This window comes from Perna viridis, chromosome 8, assembly GCF_037379345.1.
Source record: "Perna viridis isolate PV_CMFRI_1.1 ecotype Kerala chromosome 8, ASM3737934v1, whole genome shotgun sequence".
NCBI classification, from domain to species: Eukaryota; Metazoa; Mollusca; class Bivalvia; order Mytilida; family Mytilidae; genus Perna; species Perna viridis.
In genome coordinates this window covers 37,717,355-37,741,574 of record NC_142452.1, presented here as the reverse complement: position 1 = coordinate 37,741,574, position 24,220 = coordinate 37,717,355, and the positions used below count along the sequence as shown (strand labels likewise).

The following is a 24,220-nucleotide window of genomic DNA, read 5'->3' as shown; positions in this document are numbered from 1 at the left end:
GACACTTGAACCAAACCGAGATTTTAAATTCCTATAACCTTTCTACATGAGTTGGCGTTCGTCCATTAAAATATTCATATAATTATTCGTTGATGCTTAATTTCATGGTTCCAGACTACTCACGAAAACCATGAAAAGTGGTACAAAAAATAATAAAAATGAACAATAGGACATAAGTTTAACCAAACTTTCACATATATCTTTATGGTATATAACTTAAATAATTATATTGATCACAAATTGCAGAGTGAAAAATATCATCAAATTTGCTGGAGACATTCATTATTTTATATGCCAAATCTCTTTTGAAAACCCTCAAAACACTGAACGGTTGCAACATGGGAAAATGTTTTCTCTGTTCTTATAGAAGTGGTCTTCACTAATCCACCAAAAAAGATTAAAATATATTATGTCATTCTAGGGATGTAATTATGATAATTATAATATTTTTTAAATAAGCAAGTGTCAGAATGTTAAATTATTAATTGGATCCAAAATGCTTTTATATAATTCTAAAAGTTGCCAAGCCAGTGTAACATGTGATATAAACGACCTGCCATAACAGCTGGTTAACTAATACTACGTTTTCGAAATTACAGTCGTCCTTAATGAAGCTATTTCATAAAGCTGACAATTCTTGATACCCTCTTCTTAAAATTTACAGTAGAGGTTGATAGGCAAAATATACTAATACATACTATACTAGCTGTTGTTTCTTGTTACATAACCTCTGCTTATTTCGCTGATCAATGCTAATATTATCAGTGAGAGTGAATAAAAACAAGAGGCTCCCAGGAGCCTGAATCGGTTAAATTTTTGCCTTTTAAGGGCAAGAACTCTAACGAGGAGTTGTCAGACAATTTTGACTCCATTTGATTCATTGGACACATTTGTAAGCCTTATAATAAGGATCATTTCAGGAATTGAAAGCTATTGGCTAAACCTAACAGATTTCGAGATGTATGCAAAAATCTGCCGTCTAACCCCTTCGTTCTATTTTTAGAAAGGACAGCCATGTTTTTTGAGTGAGTAATCGAAGGAACTAAAATTAGAGCGGTAATCCTAAATATATTCAAATGATAAAGTGAAGATATGGGAAATAGAAACACGCAACAAAGAACACTCACAATGTGGGGCATAAAGTGATGGTTTGTCCGGCCTTTCGTACCTTTTTCCTACTTCCGTTACGTAGAGAAGGATTTTTCTCCTACTCTGCTGTATTTGTTTCCTCTTTATTTTTTTTAAAGTTCTTCAATAACCACATATCAATGTTTGCTTTAAATCGTTTATCATTACTAACATCAGTTGTTTCATTTTTGTAATTTCTTACAATGAAGAATAAAGGACAATCAAAGTAACCAAGACTCGAGTGGAAAACAAAAGAATATATTCCAAGGATAAGGACTAGACAGAGAAAATATACACAAACAGCAAATAACATTTAAAAAAATAATTAAATCGTACATAGAATCCTGAGTAGATGAACAACCCAACTCCATAAAAAAAATCGGAGCATTGACCCAAGAAGTAAGTCAAAAGTATCGAAATAGGAAGCCAAATCCAGCACCGAAATGTTCTAGCATGTGCAACACAAGAAATGAAACTTCGGTATTTTAGGCATTCTGAAATTTGTAGTACTGCTAGTTTAGATAAACATGATAAATAAAAGAAACCAATACAAATTGGGATGAGTCGGACTTCTAGGTTGGTAAATAGCTTCGGGATATTTGAACAACCAGCAGTAATATTCACCCATTGTATATCTACTGATCATATCTGACGGGCTCGGCTTGAGATATCCCGTGATTAAGCTAGTATCAAAAACCAATTGCCTACTTTTTTGTATATACCAGGTAAGCAAAGAAGAGGAATTTTTCAAAAAGACAACAGCGAGGTCCAAAATTATGATACAAAAAGGACAAGACAAACAACACATCAGAACAAAGGGAAAATCAAACATGAACCCTAAGCCCTGAACAGCCGATGGAGTTCGAAAGTCACTCAAGACGCTGCAGCCTGCCTGCTTTGAAAATGCCAAAATCTTGCAGTCGGGAAAGGTGACTGATCTAACGCAAGTTATCCGATTGTCAAACAATGTTTGATTTAAATAATGACCGAGAATTTCGAAAGATTTGTCGGCAGCGGTAAGTAAGAGAGAAAACGAAAATCTGCCGCTGCATGCACCCCACTACATATATAATCTGGATTTGTAATCATCAGTTCCTACAAATCAACCGTCTTACTGCTAAAGATTATGTCCCGCGAGGAAAGTCATCAATTTCGCTGTTCATTGTCCGAAAAGACACTTTATATTGCTCTCTCAGGTCACGTGGACAACAAAAGAATCATTGCAAAGTCGACTATATCCACTTGAAACAGTTCTTTACATTTAAAATAAAACTTGCAGTCACGTGTCAGTTTTTATTAGATAATTTATATTGCAATATGATACCATTGCACTCTTCATTACTATACACCTGAAAAAAAGGAATATGAAATCTTGTTACGTTTTCGTTTCTCCAAGTTGTTCAGTTCTTCCTTTTTTGAAAAAAAAAACACATAGCAGCACTCATAAAATTTAAAATTTATAGAAAATTAAAGAAAATTAGGTGTAATATATTACACGGAGTATTTTTATCGGTGATCTTGTGCATTTAAATAGAGATATATATTTTCTGTTAGTGTTTGATATAGAGTACACTTTCTTTTTAATTTTTCGAAGAAAAGTTTAACACTATATTCGGTACCACAACAAACAGTTATTAGGAGAAATACATCTTCCAAGTCGAGGGAGTGGACATAAATGACGTGAAATGGTCCAATGAAATGTAATGAGAATTTAAGTCCTTTGAAGTTATCAAAGTAACAGGGTCCGGTACCTACGATCTTTTTAAAATATGGAAGAATGTGTTAAAGGCATTTTTTTTTAATTTATAGAATTTCAATAAACAGTTTAGAATTTATTGCGAAGTAAGACAAAAACCCCTGCAAAATCTATATATAATATAGTAATAACTAGGCTCTCTCATAAGGGTCCTAATCGTAATAAAACATCCATTTTAGAGAAACAGCAAAGATTTTAACCAGATTAGACATGCGACGGGATTTAATTGGCAAATTGGAGCGAAAGGCTTCACAGAAACGGCAAACACGTTCAGTGAATATATGTTTACGCCAGATAGAAACGAAGAAAGGGATCTAACGTAGCTGCCATGAAAACATATTATTCGTAAAGTATTTGCTAGTGGTTTTTTGTATTAGGTTTCGTGTGTGTACGGACGAGAAGCTTTTGGTCTGTATGTGCTTGAAACGTCTATCATATACAGTGATTTGAATTCGATTCAACTTAGCTATCATTTAGTTAAGTTATGGCACAGAGTCTGCATATTATCCAAAAAAATTCAATGTTCGAATGCCTATCTACTAATTATGTTTTTTTTATAAATACTTACAAAAATTACTCTCGCAAATGTAATAGTATTTGTTCGAACAAGGAGAATCGATCCACTTCCCATGGTCTCCCATATACATAGCAGCACAATTTTGACCAGTTCCGTCGTTACCGTTGCCAGTAATCCACGGTTTATAAGTAGCCAGCGTCTGGTCATATATCCACCTATACTGCCCTTCTACTAGGTCATAGAGGCCGATCCAGTAATAATTATTTTAAAAATACCTTGGAAATCAGATATTGCGGGGTGCATAATAGGATTACCAATTAGAAATAGTGAATAACCCAACTACCATCACGATCTTGATTTAACGAGTACATGTGTGATAGTTGTACCTCGCACGAGTTAAATCTGAACGCGTTCTTGGCACTAGAGATTATATTTTGGTTATTCACGGAAATCAATTTGTTGTCCTATTGATTTGTTGCAATTTTCAACATAAATTTTTAATATGGTGATCGGCGGATTGACATTCATGTGAAGTTTGACGGAAGAAAGTCCGAGATTGATAATACCGAACTGATTTCACAGTGCAAATTTTCCATTTTTTTTACACCATAAATATTTTATTAATTACCGCCATCTATTTAAAAAACAAAATAAATTATTGAGGTTGTGCTATAAAATATAGCTGAAAATAAAGGCGGTAAAAATTAATTCCAGTAACAATAACAAACATTATTGTAGTTATCACATGACATTTTATCAAGAACTTCCTCTTTGAGGGATTATTTTTCAAAAACTTCTGATTTTCTTTGGCGTCGGTAATTTTAGCTAAATATCCACCAAGTTTATTGCAGTTTCTCTGAAAATTGATAAACTATCATTTTCATTTTGATCCGTTTCATGCAAAAAGTGAGATCTTACATGAAGCATATAACTTAATACCCCAGTCCTTCACGCTAGGTAATCAGGAAACTGGTTATACTAGCTCAAGATTAAAATCAATTCATAAATATTGCAAGCATCATGAACTTCGACTGTTATTAAATTAGGACGATCGTCTACTGCTCGATAATTATTTTTAGCAAATAGTTCATAAAGCTGAAGTTTATATGACAATATATCGACAAAATGGTCGCTTCACAAAATATCTGGACCGAAGCATATCTGATAAATAGACGAAAATATAATCATATTTAAAATTATATACCTCAGCAGTGAACCAGTCTGTGCTAAGAGTGTTATAATAGTAACAATGCCCTTTGTATTTGTGCCACTTTGATTCTAAAATAAACAAAAAATAGTTTTTTTTATATCAGAGAGTATCGGCTAAGTACAATAGAATACTGATCTTATGTGTCTGTACCTTTTTCCTACATGGCTTAATTGTGTAATATGAATGTAAAACAAAATTAGAGATAACGAGTTAAACTAAATCCAAACTGTTGGGGATATTGTAGATGTAAATGTAGAATTTAATTTGTTTTTTTCATCGTATAAATTTGCTAACAAATGCAATATAAAGCTTAAACAAAGTAATATTATATCCTGGTAATTATTACTATAGTAAATGTTTGAAGGTTTTACCATTTATATAATAAACAGAAATACTATGAGCATGATCACAAAGTAAATACCCCCGCTCTGAATATGGTTAAATGTTCAACCCTTTATATCCCATTTGGAGTTCTCTGGCAATAGTAAAATTCTTTCATGTGCATCTTATATGGTGCTCAACCTTCCTATGAAATTCAAAATGTTATCAAAATTTCTTGAACAGTTAATTTGTGATGCTCTAACTTGTTAAATCCTTTTGTTGGATAATCCTTTCGAAAGAATAATCAAGGGAACCAAGGTTATAGCGGTAATCAAAAGAATGTGGTCCAGGGACAAAGACCAGACATGGAAAACAGACATACACAACAAAGAACATAAAATTATACATACAAAGTAACAAAAGCAAATGAGCAACTCGAAATCCGACAGTAATTATAACTGTATTCCTTACTGAACATCTACATATGTTACTCAGTCTTCCTATGAAATATCAACATAATCCTTGAGTGGTTTAGGAGGAGTTACAGCTTTAATGTTTTAACATATTCAAACTCTTATATTGGGTAATTTCCCTTTGGAATACTTTGGCAGGATTATTAGGAGATATTTAGCTTACAAGAAAAAATGACAGACGGACTGGCGAACGCAAGGACAGACAAACGGAATGATTCTTATATTCCCCTAAACTTTGCAAATGCTTTGCATGCACGGTATTAACCCATTAATAATACATGATGGTAAATGTTTAAAAAACAAGAACTTACTTTTCAAGTCTTGTCCTAAAGCTTTTAACTCGCGTTCCAACTGATTAATCTTTACACTAACAGAAACAAGGGATGTTTTTGTTTTCCCAAAATGTGCTCGAATAGATGACTTTAAAGTATCAACTTGATTTTCGAGGATACTGTTTAATTTAGACTGATCACTTTTAAGGGCGGTGATAGTTGTTTGTAAGTAACGCCTCATAGCTGCCAGTTCTTTATGAGATTTGTCAAACATTTCCTTTACATTACTTGATAAATACGGAAGCGTTGCTGTTGGATCAATCAACACAAATGTTGTTAACATCACTACTTTATACACCGGCATTTTTAGTTTTCGATAGTTGTAAAAAGATTATAAACTGCGAAAAAAGCTCACTGTGTGCTACCCCACTTCTCTTGCCTAAAACCATACAAGGAAACATTCAGATAGGAAAGCTAAAATCAGAGAAGCACAATAATTTCTTGGGATTAAAAGACGTAAATGTGCCTTTGATATACATTCAGCAGTTTTAGAAGAAGGCACAAAAACTCCAAACCTCCCCTTGCATCTTTTAATTTATATAACCGTCATTCAAATAAGAACATAAAAAGGGGTGCAAAAAGGCACCATGTGATAAAAAATGTGAGAAAGTTTCTTCAAATTCTATTCAATTGTTTTAGAGAATATGTTCCCCCTTTTGCCACAAAATGACAAATTTAAAGTTTTTCATCAGGAACACGAAAGTTATTCAGATTGAACAAAAATGTAGAAAGTGCACATGGAATTATTTGATTAAAATAAGTTTCATGAAATTCTATTTATTATTGGCATAGATAGGATGTGAATGGACGGTTTGACGAACGGACGAAAGTCGTGGTTGAAAGGGATACAATACCTATCCACAAAACCTATATAATACAGTCAACACACCATTTAGGGAACAGATAAAAGTAAAAAAAAACATGCACCAAATAAAAAATGATTGGTTGATTGCATTTGTGGTGTTACGTTCCAAGGACGTGTGGTCAATTGAACAGGCATGCTCTATACTAGTCCGAGACGCTGAATTACTCAAAAAGCAGTCCATTGCAACCGAAAGTAGATATCATTATCTGTTATCCGTAACCGGTGCCCTTGCCAGTCATCTCCCAGATGAGGCAATATTTTTTATTAAAATGTACACAATCAAATTATAATGCTCCGTGCATTAACTGTTCATCTTTACATAATCACTATTTCATGCCTTTCCTTCTGTCTTTCCTATTTTCTAATTACACATATTCTTACAATTTTACCGTTTGTGGTAAAGTTAAATTTGATTTTATGTTTATAAAGAACTTTTACTAAAGTTGTATAGTTTGATTTAAAATAAAGTATAAAAACGTGAAATAAAGGAAAACATAATGACGTAATATTCTACCTGGTATTAGCTCTATTCAATCTTTATGTAAATGTACTTTCACTCTGTTATATATGTGTATGTAGATATTACATCTGTCGCCATCTGATATAATGTTCTAATATCACGCTATCATGAAACTGATAGATCACATCAAACTTCATTCTTCTAGAATTTTTTACGAAATTCTTAATAAATTTTTATGAAATGTCGACGTGGTTTTTAAAAACTAATATTTTAATTGTTCATTCTATAGCAAATAGATATCAAAGTGACAATACTGGTTCAAAAGTGAAAATGAATAATATGATCTCTTTGATTTATTCCCGACTTGCGGACCAACATTTTGTCAACATTTATCTCCCTTTGGAGCAGGTGTCTATTCGTAACACGTAAGGTTTTCTATCCGATATCGACGATACTTTAGAAAATCTCGAAAGTCAAAAGGAAATTTCTCGTTCTACTGACCCTGACATAAATTTTCTTTACCCGGGATACAAATGAAAATCATCCTTATGTAACCTTCCAACAAAATGAAACACCCTGTAAATTTTAGAAACACTGTTGTGTTTGTCTGCCGGGGATCCCATTTACATTTGAGTTACCTCTTTTTTCTGCACCCGAATCCGAACATCGATAGGAGAGACTTCGAAATTACAACTGCTCTTACGAGAGGTAACTCTGCAAAAAAGGATAAAATATGGCTGCATCCCGAGCTCCGCAAGTAAGGAATTGTTGTGACTTGGCCATCAACTGAATGAGAATAGGTTTATTTGCAATGTCGTTGTTTCCCACTCAAATGCATCGGCGACGTATATATATATTAGCTTTACACCCAGTTCAGAATTCATGTATAATGTATAATAATTTATCAATTTAAATTATAGTTTTCCATTATTTTACTTTTCGTGTTTGATTTTTGAATTGTGATTGAATACCAATGAAATATGCAACATGGAACCAAATTGGTCCCATCATCAAACGGGGTAGTTTATAAGATGTATAAGTGAAAACAGCGGCAAATTATTTTTGACGTTACCAAACAAAAATCCTATCTAGGGTAAAACTAAAAGTAACATCATCCACAAACAAAACTTCTGCACCCAACCGCCCTCCCCCCCCCCACCAACCATTAAAGGATGCGAAACGTAGAGCTCCAGTAATCAGGAAAGCCTATCAGTTTGCACATAAACAAACACCAATGCAGGGTAAAGACGAGACAGCTGTAAAAAGCTCTACTAAGAAGTCAGGAAAATAGTTTAATCGAAGAGAAGGATAGATTTGTTAATATCAGCATATCGATAATTGTAATATTGTATGATTGATACTTTTGTATTTAATAAACACTGGGTCGATGCCACTGCCGGTGGATATGCAGTACTAATTAAAAAAATATGGCTCTTATTTTAAGGTACCATAGTATAATACTTTAAAGACTGGAAAGAAATCAATATGCTTTCAGACAGAAGGTTTTTGGAAAAATCCATAGATCAGTCCAGCTGTAAGTCACTTTGGATTCTGAAAAAATAGCTTCCACCACCTTGGTGTTTCTGCCAAAGATAAAGAAAGTTGACAAAATTTGACAAACGGTACCTACTACATTACAACCTCTTGTCCTGATAACCAAAAACAGTCAACCCAGCAAGTGCAGATAAACAGAAACTAGAACGTTGGCAGCAAAAGAAGTAAATGATGAACTATCCTAGAAGTCCTTGGTTAAAGCAACGAAAACTATTACATCTGTTCCAGTTGAACCCTTATAGTAATGGGGTTGAAGCTACAACAAATTCTTATACAAGCTTACAATAATATATTGTATTTACAAATGTATCTAAGTATGATATTCCAGACAACAAGACCTTCATATAAAAAGACGTAAAGTGATAAGAAAGTGAACAAACAAATTTAAAATGATGAAATATATCTCTACCGATAATTTTGGCGTGAAGTGATGAGACAAGAAAAATAAGTTATGGTAAAAAGAATCAAACAATTTAACTTTAATTGTATAATCGGATCGGACTAATTCCGGATAGATTCTCCCACCCAGTGCGTCCGAGATTTTTGTCAAGGAAGTCTATTTATAAACTGAACTTGACTTAGAGATCGTCGTCAACCAAATTACGTAATCAGGGTAGACGTTTCCACATATAACTACCAAAATAACACTACGCGGGTTTTTCTCTTTGAAAGTTTACGTAAAAATATCACTCCGCCGCCGATCATACTCCATGTGAAATATACGGTGTTTACTTTACGTACAACATGGGCGTATAACATATATTAAAGATATTTAATATGTCTGTGTTGAACTACATATTTCAATGATTATATGCTATTAACTATTTAAATTTTGACGCAGAGAGCTGGACTATTTTGTCAAATTGACCCGAACATTCGTGTAGAGGAAAGCTCAATCGAGATTTTCCAATTTATTTCTCTCGACCCGACCCTGTAAATGAGGGTGTCGGGAGCTCCTAATGACGGATTTTCGGAGCTGCAATGTACACATTTTGTGTTGTAAGTATAGATTACAGTGGCGAATCCATGGTATGGTGAATAGGGTTGGTACCCCTCCTTTTAATTGAAAAATTTCATGTGTGTTTAATTTGATCCCAGGAATTAACCTTCTGTACATAAAATGCACTGTGTATATGTATGTTAATTACTACATGTACATGTACATAAATAAAATAGTAAACATATATGCACACATACATACATGTAGCATGTACACCGCTGAGTATCAAGAAATCATACTTAATAACTAATTTGCTGGATTACTATTGTATCATACTTCTTTCTGAGTGTTTTTCATGGTTTAACACGCACAATTTTTCAACAATTTTTCAAAATCGCAATTTTCAATATTCTATGCGGGGCCCGCCTCCCCCACCCCTTGGATCCGCCCCTGATTTAACAGTATTATCTACTGTGAGAATATTGACCAAGTGGTTTAAAAACCAGTAAAAACCTGGGACTGTTATAACCACCCAATCTTTATTTTTTGCAGGCTTTGCACAAAATTATATGTACATGTTACAATATTTCCCAACAAGAGGAGGTTTCGACATATCATATGGTTAAAATACATGTATATTTTCAATTCATGAATTTACATTGTAATATTTTCCATATATATGAGACATTATTATTATTCTTTTCCTTTATTTCTTCTTAGTGGTTATCACTTAAAAGTTTCATTAGATAAAGTGAGAAGAAAGCATCCCTTAATAAAAAAAACTATAAAAACATGAAGCCTGGTTTCTTAACACTTATATATTTGCAAAACATAGGAGTTAATTGTATTGTAATCTTATACATATTTATGAAACAATCATGCAGAAAAAAAAATGAAAGAAATACACATACATTATTGAAGGCAGACATGTATAAAACACTCAGCTTTAGCACAATAGTGATTCATCATAAAAAGTGGTACTCATGGGGTATGGGTTCACTAGTAATTTTTTTTGTTTTGGAGAAAAAGATGGATTTAATCTTGATGTGCATATGTGATTAAGACATCATATTCCATGTATGCACCACATCTCTATATCATTGACTTTCCAACTTAAGTGGAATTTTACATTGTTCAAATCTAGGAGCTGCAAAGATGTTTTTAGTTTAAAGATTTTTAAATTGCATAGTAGTTTTTAGAACAAGAGTTTGCGTCCTTGGTTGAATTGAAAAAAAAATCCTAAAAAAAAGGTAATCATTTCTTGTAAATACGTGAACGGTTTCGACGAGTTAAACACAGGACCTAATCTAGATAACAATGGCAAAGACAAATTTTAGTTTTAATTTACTACAAAAAAAAACCCATTAAAGTGAGCACAAATAAGGAGAAGCTTTTTTGCTCATTTCTCCCTTGAGATTAGGCCCTTGTTCAACTTCCACCAGTCTGCGGGATTCATTTCTACTTCATACATCTCCAAACCTACGATAAATTATAAAATGTGGTTCCATTCGTGCTTTAAAAATTCATCGAATATTGATAATCAGGGATTCTCAGTGGAATTCATGTTTTGTAAGAAATGCCAATTAAAGTGTAAAGTGTTAAGAAATTTGAAGACATAAACGTATTTGTACAGCCAGGAATACCAAAAGCAATAGTACAATAGAAGATCCAAAAATACATTGATAAATGGACTGTATCAATACGCACTGCATTAAAAGAAATGGTTATTCTTTAAAAGGACTAAGTTTTGATCGGTTTATTTAGCTTACAATTTGGTTACATCAATGTTTTTGATTACTTTGAGGTCTTCCTTGACTCAATGCATCATAACTTTAATTCTTCTATGTAACGAGAAAGGCCGGGGAGTTCCGATTGCTACTTGATATGTTAAGTTGTTTTATAGTCCATAGACAATCCTAAACTCACCCATGTATTTATTGAAATATAATTCCATGTTACATTATTAAAATCGTACCATTTAATGATCGAAAGACAGATCTAGGATTCTCATTTGCCTAATATTTTCTGGGGTTCAGAAAAGTCCATTTCGGTCCCACACAACCAGTAAAGCATATTTTTTTTTAAATCACATATTGCATATTTACTCGTTACAGAGGTATTTTAATATAAATTGGGACAAATATCTTCAATTCCCAGCCTCCTTTCCTGCGATAATACCTGAACAAGAATTGACGGCTTATAAAATGAATAATAGTTACAGAAAGGCGAATTATGATATCTACTAGTAAGTGTTTGGCAAGTTCAGATATATCAGATATGAATGCCTTGGATTCTGTATATGTATTTCTGTTATTTTCCGTGGTTTATGTAAAAGTTCGAGCATGTCTAAAATGTTCATATATATACAACGTTCCTATATTGCTACAGTTTTGTACCATAGTTGTCATCGAAGTCAAAAATAAGTTATATCAAGCATACTGTAGGACATTCAGAATTAGAAAAATATATCAATTATTTCAATAATGACACTTTTTAACAAAAATGATTACAAAATTTCATAGTTTCATTGATTTATTCTAATTTTTATAGGACAATTAAGATTTTTTTTTAATTTTCGTGACCTATAACGGTAACCTTAGACCCGCAAAATTTGTCCATATCTGGCAGTTCACTTCACTCTGTGTCAGTTGAAATGTTCGCGAATGAAACTTAGTGCTCTGTATTATTTTTAATGAAGGGCGAATTAAGTAGAATGAGGTAAGGTATTGCCAATAGCTGTTTGCATTATAAGGTGACAGTGTTCACACATGGACAGGTACAATGTTTTGAACATTCATGGACAATTATTTGTTTTCACACATGATGGCGCACGAGGCGAGTGCTACCGTGTACGTGTGTACGTGATTTTTACGGGTTATAATACAGCTTTTCTAAAACATAACTTTAAATATGTTTATTAAATCTTAATTTAATATTCATTAACGCTACAAAAATGAATGAAAACAGCTGATACACATAGGAATGTTACGTGTGAAATAAAAAAATACATCGAAATCCTGAAAAACATTTGTTTTTCACAACTAATTTTTGGTGTTGATATAAGCACTTGAATCATAAACTGAAAGTCGCAGTTCAAGTGTAATAATTTATTTAATCTTTCAAGATATACCTCATATCTAGTGGCCAGCAAAAAAAAATTAATCATGTTCAATCGAAATATTTCAAGCTTTTTGTCTGCTCTATTTTTTTTTTAGGTTCTTAAACTAACTTTTTTAGCTTTTGCAGATAATCTTCTTAAATTTTTTCGTATTCAATTGTCATTTGGAGAAACTATTTCTGATGTTTTGCTGTCGATTATGATGTTACGTACATAAGTTACTTTCGCATATGTATGGTAACTTGTGCGAGCAAAAGCCGTCGAAAAATAATCCCCCTTTGTCATGTGAAAAAGCAATGCAGTCACGACTATTTCCAGTGCTACCATAACCCGGATACCAAGGTTTATATGTAGCAAGTGTCTGGTCAATAATCCATCTGTATTGTCCCTCAACTAGATCGTACAGGCCTATCTAGTAAGTGCTCCTTGGTAAAATTTAAAAAAAAGATTAAATGGATAAAGCGGTTCTATATAGGAAAAACAAACTGCAAGCAGGGATAGACAGACAGAAACCTTGAAGAAGCTGTCGGACTTCAAAACAAGCACACAAGTTAGATCAGATACAGATACATACATAATCATTCTGAAAATTTGATTTCCACTTAAACATATCTTTGAAATAACAAGTGTATGTCTTGCTGTTTGAACTTATCTTCAATAAAGAACAAAAAGGGTTATTTTGCTACAAGATTAAATTCATCATTACAGAAGTTTCATGGTCTTCGTCATGAACTCGTGGACCTTCACGGTGTATCCATCTGCACCATGAAAAGTGATTTGTTCAACGTCTCATAGTTTTTTTTTCTCTTTTTATGAGCAAATCTGCGGGTGTTTCTAGAAAGGCAGAGGACGCTTACCTTATCAGTGCACCTGGTTCATGCTTCCAGTTTTTAGTGGAGTCCGAGTTGCTCATTTGCTTTTGTTATACTTCGTATGTATGATTTTAGTTACTTTATGTTCTTTGTTGTGTATGTCAGTTTTCCATGTCTGGTCTTTGTCCCTGGATTACATTCTTTTGATTACCACTATAACCTTGGTTCCCTTGATTACTCTTTCAAATACAGTTTATAGTCTGATAAATAGAATTGATCTACTTTGTTATGGTAAAATGCACTTAAATGTCTACATATTTTGAGTTTATACTGAATGATGCCCTTATATACCAAGTTATTCAACAAATAAGTATTGCACAGCCTTGTTTGCATCCTTTGGTAGACTGGTTATTATTTTGTTTTTGTTTCAAATAGTCTCAGTTTATTAACAATTGCAGGAAATGTCCATTTGTGGTATTATTAAAAATACAAGACAATGTTTTAAGATATGACGATATTTTGAATTTGTGAAAAAGACAAATTACTTTTGTCGAATTGTTTCTCTAAGATATGAATACTATCATTGTCTGCACTTTTTTGTTTTTATATTATAAGCTTAATTGCTTCTTCTAGACTAAAGTTTCATATGCAATGCAGGTGCGGGAAGACTATTGTTTAATAGTATTTTGTCTTGATAGATTTATAGTTTTTTGTTTTTAAATTAAATAACTATGCCGTTTTCTGGTATTTATCTAGATTTGTCCCCATTACACCTTTAGTTGTAATTGACATACATATTTTACACTTTGGTAAAGTGAGTTCTCCACTGACCGAACGTTATATAGGAGCTCGAGTTTATATTAAATTATTGTAATTTATTTACATTGCATTACAGTTATTGTTTGTTAAGGTTGGTGATAGTCAAGCATATCTTATTAAAATCATATTTCAAATAGTTTTCTTATAGTGAGAGAATATATATTTCAGTTCAAATGCTTGAAGACGTAGTTCAATATGGATATTTCGTGCACTTCAGCTATAATTAATTCCATTCAAGGTATCTGAAGTTAGATATCCAATTTGAATTCCACTGATAGTATTTAGATTTAAATGAAACCTTCAATTTAGTAATTTAGTTTCTACAAAATGATTTTTCGAACATTTTATATTAAAATCGTATGATCTTATAGGTTTGTATTTTGTGATTTCTATTTACGATGAACTTCATTTCTTTTTAAATTCCGTTTCGCCTAATTTAATATCGCAAAGTCTTTCATTTCAGAGCCTCACAAGATGAAACCCAGTCAACAAACGGAAAAAAACCCAATTTTAATTAATTTTACTGAAAGAAATGAGTGTTTTGACTCATGTTTCAAGATGCATGAATCAAGCCATTAAAAAAGGGTACTGATCATACAGATTTTAGTTCATGGAACAAAAGTAGTAAATAAATCAGCAAGTTTGTATTTTTATACCACTCAAATTAATATTTCAAAAGGGCACTTGCGGTTGATCTTAGACTCAGGCCTTACAATGAAGTTTGCCAAATCTGCATCGATATTCCATAAGTTTTTGTAAAATGTATGTTACTTTGATAGAAAACCCTTACATGCCTACCATGGAAACCGTAGTGCGAAATGCACATAAAATACGTGAAATTGACCAAATCGGCAAATAACACTTAAGTTTGTAACAAATTTTTATGCAGGTCGACAACTTTAATAGTTAAACAATGAATGTCTATTACAACATTATAATTTAGAGAAAATATCAAGTTTGTCGAAGCATTCGGTTTAAATTTCGTGATAGAAAAACTATCTGCGAACCTAACCTGTCTGATTCATAAAAAATCATTAAAATTGCATAGTAATGGTAATTTTGACATTTTGCCACGTTATTGGAGTAACTACTCGTAAGTCGTTTTTGTATGAACTAAGTCATCATTTCGAGAAAAAAGATATCCAAAAAGACATTCTAGTAGGTAAGCCAAAATTTTTAGTAAACAACAGGGTCGGAAATTTGTAGAAGCAGATATATTCTTATTGGTATGCTGTACACATGAGTATTATTTACGGCCACAATATCATCAAGATATCTAAAAGTATTATAGAATTCATGCAACAGATCATGTTTGTAAGGTTCTTTAAAAAGTTAGCTATGAACCTCGATTCATAGCAGTAGAGAAACAAATCGGCTATAAGAGAAGCACAATTAGATTCTTTTGGAAGACCAAAAAAGCTGTCTGTATAAAGAATTGCCACTTTTGTCAATTAAAAAACTCAAAGCATTGACCATATCCAGATATGTCCAATAAATGTATATGTCCCGTCTTCAGTCAATAAAACATACATTGTATTCATTACAAGAAATGAATTCAGGACAAATTTATCAAAAGACCATTTAATTAATTATGATAATTTTTCTCTGTTTTAAGTTCAAGTGGCAGCGTTGTTAGAGGGTAGAAAGCCAAAACAATTAACAGAATAATACTGATCATGGAGTCGATCTGAATACCTCAAATTAATTTTAAAGTCTCCGAAAATAGTTTACACCGTTATTTTCATAGCATTAATTACAATAATTAATTACAAAGTATTTAATAGTGGTTAAAGTAGGAGTTATTGATTTAGAAATATTAGTTGTAGAACATTTGCTGGAAGATGAAACAGAACGTGATTTGAATGACTTTTTGTGAAGTTTTGGTAAACAGTATACAGTCAGAACGGTCAGGGGATCGTTGTAAGTACACAAAAACAGCTAATTTATTGTTATTTAGTTACTCTCTGTACACATTAATCAATGAAAAGAACCCGAATTAGTTATAAGAAATGAAGTCTCAGATAGAACATATATCGAAAGCCTAACAAATTTTTTTTTTTGCAACAATTTTTTTGTTTTGATATTGGCACAAGAATCATAAACTAAAAGTCGCAGTTTGATTAGAATTATTTATTTAATCGTTCGGGATATACCACATATCTAGTAACCTGCAAAAAATGTAATCATGTTTAATAAAACAAATTTCAATTTTTTATTGAACTTTCTTAAGAATTAACTTTCTTAGCTTTCGCAGATAATTTTCTCGGCTGGTGTTTCTAGAAAAGCAGAGGACGCTTACCCTATCGGTGCACCTGGTCCATGCTCCCAGTTTTTAGTGGAGTCCGAGTGGCTCATTTGCTTTTGTTACCTTGTATGTATTATTTTAATTACTTTATGTTCTTTGCTGTGTATGTCAGTTTTCCATGTCTGGTCTTTGTCCCTGGATTGCATTCTTTTGATTACCGCTATAACCTTGCTTCCCTTGATTACTCTTAAATCATTTCGTATTCAATTGTCATGAGGAGAAAATATTGTTCATGTTTTCCTGTAGATTATGATGTTACTTACAGAAGTTACTTTCGCATATGTAACCATACTTATGCGAGCAAATGTAGTCAAAAAATAATCCCCCTTTGTTATATGAAAAAGCAACACAGTTATGAGTGTTTCCCATGCTACTATAACCCGGATACCAAGGTTTATATGTAGCAAGTGTCTGGTCATATATCCATCTGTATTGTCCCTCTACTAGATCGTACAGGCCTATCCAGTAATGTTGTCCTTGGGAAAACAAAAAAAAAAGATTGAATGAATAAAAACAAGCAGATATAGACTGTTGGTAATTCTTGAAAACTTTTGACATTGGTATGAAAAATCCAAAATTTGTTTTAACTTCATAATTGTTTGCATCGAAACAAATTTAAAGCTTAGGCGATTATTTCGCAGGGCACAAAATTTAGAAAGTAGTAATGAATGCTTAGAGATGTGAAGGAAATGATATATATATATTTTTTTTTAATTATGGAAATTAGTGCAAATTTGTAACAGGTGCTTATTATGTATACAGGCTAATCTAATTGTATCAAACAGATTTACTTTTTACTTAAGATGAAACGATCGATTTAGGAAGTAATAAAGACATCCATGTAAGTATTATTATGTATACATGTACTTATATAACAAAAAATACACTGTGGAACATTTGAAAATTGTATCAGAAAGTGTAATACTATTGAAAAAATAGAGATACACATTTTTTTTAAGAAATAAGAAGTACTCGTCATCGAGAATGAAATACCCTTATATGAAGACATTAATATCGAAGCAACCTCATACATACTGCTATTTACAATCAAATTATGAATGGTTTGTTTCTCTTTCTCATCACTCAGCTTTGCCATGTATCCTCCAATTTTCTTACAATTTCTCTGTAATGAATAATAGATAATCGTACAGAACAAAAACTATTAATGTGTTAATTGACATCATACCAAATACATCAAAACAATTTGTTTCGGAAGGTATCGAAACTTAGAAAATACAAATGATCAGTAAATGTTTAACTTGAATTTTAACAAATATTGAAAATGTGCCGCTTCATACTAACCTACTCTAACGTAAACTGGCTGCTGGTACACACAAAATCGGTGAAAAAAAAATATTTTGATCACAAAAATACCAATCGTATTAAAATTGAAAATTTTAATCAGGCATGCACGTCAACCAAAAATCCTTTTTTTTCAAGTACTGGAATCTGTAAGAATCGGGCAAAATTGAAAAATAATGAGTCATGTTCATAAAAAAAATACGAGTTTCTCGATGTTGGCACATAGTTTATAGTCTGTTAATGTCAAATTGTCAAATTGTTTGTCTAAGAAGTGTAAGAGGATGCAGACCAGCGAGTTAAAAATTGCAATAAAATGATAGGAGAAAATTGAGTTATATCCCTTTAATGATTAAATTGCAATACATTTCATATATTTCATACGTCGTATTACTGACAGTAAAACAAATAAATGTCTCTTCTACCGGATTTCATGAAAAAGCTTGTCTGTGTGTGTGTGTTTTTTTACCATGATACACCAAATGCCAGATAATTACAGACAATAATACTTAATAGTATAATAGGATCAAACAAACCTCTGCAGTGAACCAATCAGCTGTTGTGGTTTCAATGTGATAACAATGTCCATTATATTTATGCCATTTGGCTTCTGACAATAATTACATACAAAAATACTACTATTAGTACTACAAGTTATGAGGAGTAACTTCTCATCAGAAGCATAAGAACCCAAAACATTCAGAACGCAATAATATGATCATAAGGTTTTCACCTGTACTTAGCTGTTTTGCTTATAATCTGTAAAACATTAAATAAATGAAGGTAATGAGAATAAATGACTTTCAATTCAAATATGTTATGCCAAAAACATACGCATTCACATATTTTGAGTGCACTAGGTTGTTGTAAAAATATTTTTGCCATTAGCCGTGATAATCCAATAGTCTAAGTACATGCGATACAGGTTTGTGACCTGTGTATATTATATTTAAGGTAAGTGTTGGGCAATGTAATGAAACTATTAGTTTTTAAATATAATCATGATACGTTTCACTCAGAATTATTTGCTATACTTTCATTTTAAAGGATACAAAATTATGTATATACAGCTGAAGAATCAAAACATTTACAAAAATGTAATACGTAAAACCTTTAAAATGGTAGATCTTACTTTTTAGGTCTTTTCCCAAATCTGTAAAGTCCTTGCCAGCTTTCCTCATTATATTTTGTATTATGGTGAGAGCCTTCTTTGTTTTATCAAATGGTTTTCCGACAACAGTGCTTATTGCGTCTGTTAGCTTTTTACCGTTACTGTCAAGCGATGACAAGGTTTTGTTTAAGCGTCTTTGCATTTCAATCAAAGCTTTGTTCGATTTGTCGAAGTCCTCCTTCGCTTCGTTAGACAAAAAGGGGAGGCTATTTACAACGCTGATTTCTAATATCAAAAGTATAGTTAAAACTCTCATCTTTCCTGCAATAAGGGAAAAAAACAATTGTATTTGGGCTTGATTTATACCAAAATATTCAAGATTTTTAAGGGTTCTATCGGGCAGATCATTTCAAATATATTTATGGTAATTCATATTGAGTCGAATCGAAGAATAATAATTTATGTATCATACCTGGTTGTTTTCAGTTACCATTCAATCCTTGTCGAGATGCTTTTTCAGCTTGTTGTTTTTGTTCGCGTATTCTTTACGTATGTTGCCATGCATAATGTAGTCATATCACGCTATCAGGAAACTGATATTACGTTCAACTTCCTCTTCTAGAATTGAACTTCAAAATTAACTGACATATCTGATATATTGACCTAATACATTTTACATCATATACTTGTCCATGCTGTACCACTATCGTAAATAAAATTAAGTTTTGAAGTTATGATGAAACACAGCGACATCAAGTATTCAAAATAAGTCGAAAAAAAACTACATAAACCACTTTATCGTTTGTCACTCTACATATATTGCTTAAAAACATACATAAAAATAAATGTGATTGGATATCGAAATTTGTTATAAATGTGATTGGATATCGACATTTGTTATAAATGTGATTGGTATTTTTTTTTTATTTAATAACCACTTGATCGATGCCACTGTTGGTGGACCTAACTTCCCCAAGGGTATTCAACAAACAAGTAGTCAGACTTGTTTGATCCCGAATTATATCAGATTTTATTTTTATCATATTTATCAAAATTTAAAGAATTACAAATTTCAAAAATACCTAAAGCTATGAGGTTTCGTTCCTTGTATTGCACATGGTAAAACCCCTCAGTGTTCTGTTTGGCTTGCCCTTTCGATAGTTTTTGTTTTGAGTACTTCTTGTTTACAATTTATTTATTTTATTTTTATTGTTTTGTTTTAGATCTTCGTATTTCTTTGATTCTAAAGTAGATAATGAGAGGTTACTCCTTGAACACGTCTACAGCATATCGAAATTTGCAAAATTAATTATTGGTATGTTTTAATAACCTACATCAAATAATTAGATTCTTGCTGTGAAGTTCGGTATCTTGTTATCTGTCTATACACTTACAGTTATATCTGTGCTATTGATACATGTAACATATAGGCCTGTGTCGCTGCCAAAAAAAACTCGAGCATATTTGTATAGTAGGTCACCGTTGTTTTCGAATAAAATCCACTCTATTTAACTATAGAATACTCATGAACAGATGTAGCCCTCAATCTTTATCAGTTTTGACAGTCTTTATCAATTAACTATGTGACTGGAATGACAAACAAATAAAATTGAAAGAGTAATTATACAATAAAATGTACGACCAATTGCTTTAAAATACATTTGACGCCACATTTTAAGTAGCATACAAGCAACGGTTTGCACAATGTGAATTGAACTAGTGATATGAAAACTTCTCCGTCGCGATTGGTTATTGTGTGATTGTGTATCATTTTCTATAAAACCTGATCGACCGAAAGTTGAATAGCGCAAAATATCAACTCGCTTTATTTAAGTTCAACATCATTACAAACTCACCGAAGCTTCCTATGGGGATGTTGTAACGAAGAGTGCGTTTTCATTTTCGTACAATGTATTACGTCTTCTTCCTGCTTGCCAAAAAAAAAATTAATGCCACTTGTACAGAGGTATATATAATACACAAAATTTTCTGCATCTTTTTAAAAGTCAGTGGGTCACACATATCCTAGGTGGCACCTCTGCAGAATTTTCGATGTCAAGTTCCACTTTTTATTATCTATAAAACGAGAATTGATCTGTTTCCATATGGCAACTACTGCAAAGTATGATCATTTTCAATTCAAACTATTCCACTGCTGTGAGTTTTTATCTTAAATTTAAATAGTATTTATAAACACACTAACTGCTGAAATTACAATTTCTTTATTCTACTTATAGCTATCGTCCAGTGATTCTACTTGAGTTTGAATATAGTAATATAGTTTTACGGTACAAAATACATCAAGTTAATGCATTTTTTAAATGGGCAAATTTCAGTTCCTAGAAATTCGCTCATTTCTTTGTGATTTATTAAACTTCAAATAAATGCTTGAGTCGATGGATTTTTACTTTTATTATCAAAATTAATCAGATCTTTTATTGTTTTCAACTCAATAAAAATATTTCATTTTTTTTATTTTAACAAAATGAGCTTAGCATTACATACTCAAAGATTCGAGATAAAATACGTCTCTTGACAGTTTTCAGGTCATTGAAACTGCTGGTTTCTGATGGCATTTACCGGAAAAAGGGTTAGAAATGTCTGACCCAAATTATTATACATCTATATGTGCAGTATATTGTATAACGAAATTTAAAATGTCCTATATAAAACAGTATTGCTTCATTTTTTGTTTTGCAGATGGTAGAACGTCTCGGCGATGGGTTTTAGCCATTATAGCGTGTGATTAAGCTAACTTTTAACGAAAAAAGACGATCTATAAACTCAAATATTATAGATACTCTGAAGCTCCAAATTTTTATCATTTTGTAATCATCATGGTCAATGTCAAATGTATTCACGAACCATCATATAGTCAGATTACTCCGCCCAAATACTATTATATATCATATATTATTTTCTTAAATTAGAAGTACATGTATTACAAAATCGAAACTCCTTCTATATTTAGACTTCATTCCCCGTATTAAAAAATAATGTAATTCCTTTGACAGAACTTAACGGTGCTATTTTCTTTTTTTTTTAATTCCCCAACTCTAGAATCGATGCGACGTTGCAAATTTGCGATGCAAATTTAATTTGGTCGCTCCATCAGCGGGATTTAACCCTTCTCTTCTCTGACATCTATGGCAACACCGCCTTCTCTAAGTCCAACGCTCTAGACCACTCGGCCTACTTGGCTATATAAAAATATAGCTTTCGTTAACCGAGTGATACTTCCTCGTAAGTACATCTAGAGCGCGAACATTAGCACATGATGTAACTGAATAGGACAACCTCTGATGGTATCGAGTAAGAAATACATGTATATATATGTATAATTAGTTTCTTAGTTTCTTAATACGTTATGTCTCAGGAAGACTTAGACGCTCGAACAATTGACTCACAAAAATCTTGCGTTTTGGACCCAGTAGGGTACAAATATAGGCTTACACTGAAAAAGAATTCGATAATATTATTTGGCGACAAATTGATTCGGTAATGGGATGTATTAAGGTACCTGAAAATCATCATGAAGTTCATGAATGAGGGTGCACGGTGCACATTCGTAGCCTGCGGACTATTGTTTTTGTTGTTGTTGTTGTTGTTTTTTTTTTTTGTGTATCACCATTACTACCGATCGGAACTCCTCAGCCTTTCTAGCTATACAAATTTCTTTTAGTGTAGCGGAAATGGCCGAGTAGTTCCTATTGTATTACTCACGCAATTTTTCCATATATAGACAGTCAAAAAATATCTACGTCACAAATGCTTTGGGATAAATTTAACTAGTTTTTCGGTTATTTTCTAGATGTATTGAATATGTTTGTGGCAAAAAAGACCAAATTGAGAAATATGATGTGTCACCCATTGCCTGATTCTTACACAGAATGGTACTTAATTTGAAATTATTTTATGGTATTCCAGCGCTAGCAATCTTTACAATATCTCGGCATGCACCATGGTACATTTCTACCATTGACAGTGTCTGAACTTTATATGGAGTAGTACTTCAATGATCAACTTATCTTAAATATTATGGATCTGCATTATAAAGTGCATAGAAACTGTTTTTAGAGGTACTGAAAAAGCCCCACAAAATATTTTAATGAATCGCTTTTACTATAGGGCCGCCCCGTACAGGTCCGGGTGTTAAAAGAATAGGCCTGCAGCAGCGCTAAGCTTGTCGTGAATGGGGTACCCCTGGCGTGTTACATGCTGGGGTTGTCAGGCTATAATACGGAAAACCTGACCGCAATCCATAGTGGTGTACCGTGTTGGGAAAGGAGCCACGTTCCTCGCACGTTAAAGAACCCTACTGTGGTATTCTCCCGGAGTAGGAACCATAAGGCTCCGCCACAGAAGGCTAAATTGCCCGACCCTACCCACCTCTCCCTATTTCCAGTGGCAATCAAAATTTGTCGACCCCATTGTCCTTGTGTCCCATCCCTTTTTCATTTCATCATCATTTCATGTTCATTTTATCATCAATTTCATGTTCATCGTCTGAATATAGCTGAAATATTGCTGCTCGGACGTTAAACCCCAACAAACAAATAAACAAACATTTACTATTGGGCCTGCCTGATTCTCGCAATGATTTGTACCTATAATTATTCGTTTATATTGTTGTTGTTGTTGTTTTTCTTATTTTTTGTTTGTTTTTCTTTCTTTCTTGTTTGTTTGTTTTTGTTTTGTTTTGTTGTTGTTTTTTTTATATTTGTTCTTTATTTACGACATTTGGTTAATTAACGATTACTTATAATTCTAAAGTTTTCTGAGCGAATGTTTGCTATGAAATGGGGTTTGTGTGTGTGTCGATATTGTGTTGTTCACCTCTAGTGTTGTGAAGTTGAGTATTACTAGGTATCCATCCATTCGAGGTACTCGGGATCTTTCACTTCGGCCTTAAAATATATAAATTATGCTGTTGTTGGAATGCCTTAATTTAATAATTCTTTTGTCTTTTACAATTAAAAAATAATTTGAAGTTCATAAGAAATAAAATAGAAACAATACCCTAAATTACAATCAGAACTTACAAATAACCCGGTCTTTTGGTAACAATCAATAAAAGTACAGCCAGGCGCGTAGTTGCCTGTAGGCAAAAAATTTGCCTGCACTTAATTTTGCCAATTTTTTTTTTTTTTGAGATAAAATACATCCAGGAGAGGCCCCCAGACCCCCTGCCGTAATTTTG

General features: G+C 32.5%; 1 protein-coding gene across 1 annotated transcript; it reads right to left on the bottom strand.

Annotated features, from left to right (window-relative positions):
- Nucleotides 1–2,407: 2,407 nt before the first annotated feature.
- LOC148610393 (macrophage mannose receptor 1-like) lies at nucleotides 2,408–19,642 on the bottom strand. Its single transcript, XM_088543189.1, has 10 exons — nucleotides 19,493–19,642; nucleotides 19,042–19,341; nucleotides 18,446–18,519; nucleotides 17,646–17,733; nucleotides 16,874–17,086; nucleotides 5,717–6,067; nucleotides 4,606–4,679; nucleotides 4,171–4,257; nucleotides 3,453–3,666; nucleotides 2,408–2,477 (listed from the first exon to the last, which is right to left on the bottom strand). Exons 2-10 carry the CDS (start codon nucleotides 19,334–19,336, stop codon nucleotides 2,470–2,472), a joined length of 1,404 nt encoding a protein of 467 aa, XP_088399315.1. The 5' UTR covers nucleotides 19,337–19,341; nucleotides 19,493–19,642; the 3' UTR covers nucleotides 2,408–2,469.
- Nucleotides 19,643–24,220: the final 4,578 nt, after the last annotated feature.

Bases quoted from the DNA above. Each gene is read 5' to 3' on its own strand.
- LOC148610393 (XM_088543189.1), bottom strand. From the start codon at position 19,336: ATGAGAGTTTTAACTATACTTTTGATATTAGAAATCAGCGTTGTAAAT. The intron at 17,734-18,445 runs GTTTGTTTGATC...TATTCATTACAG, and splicing joins CTGATTGGTTCACTGCAGAG to AGAAATTGTAAGAAAATTGG. The intron at 17,087-17,645 runs GTATGTATGAGG...TGTTTTCCCAAG, and splicing joins TAATTTGATTGTAAATAGCA to GACAACATTACTGGATAGGC.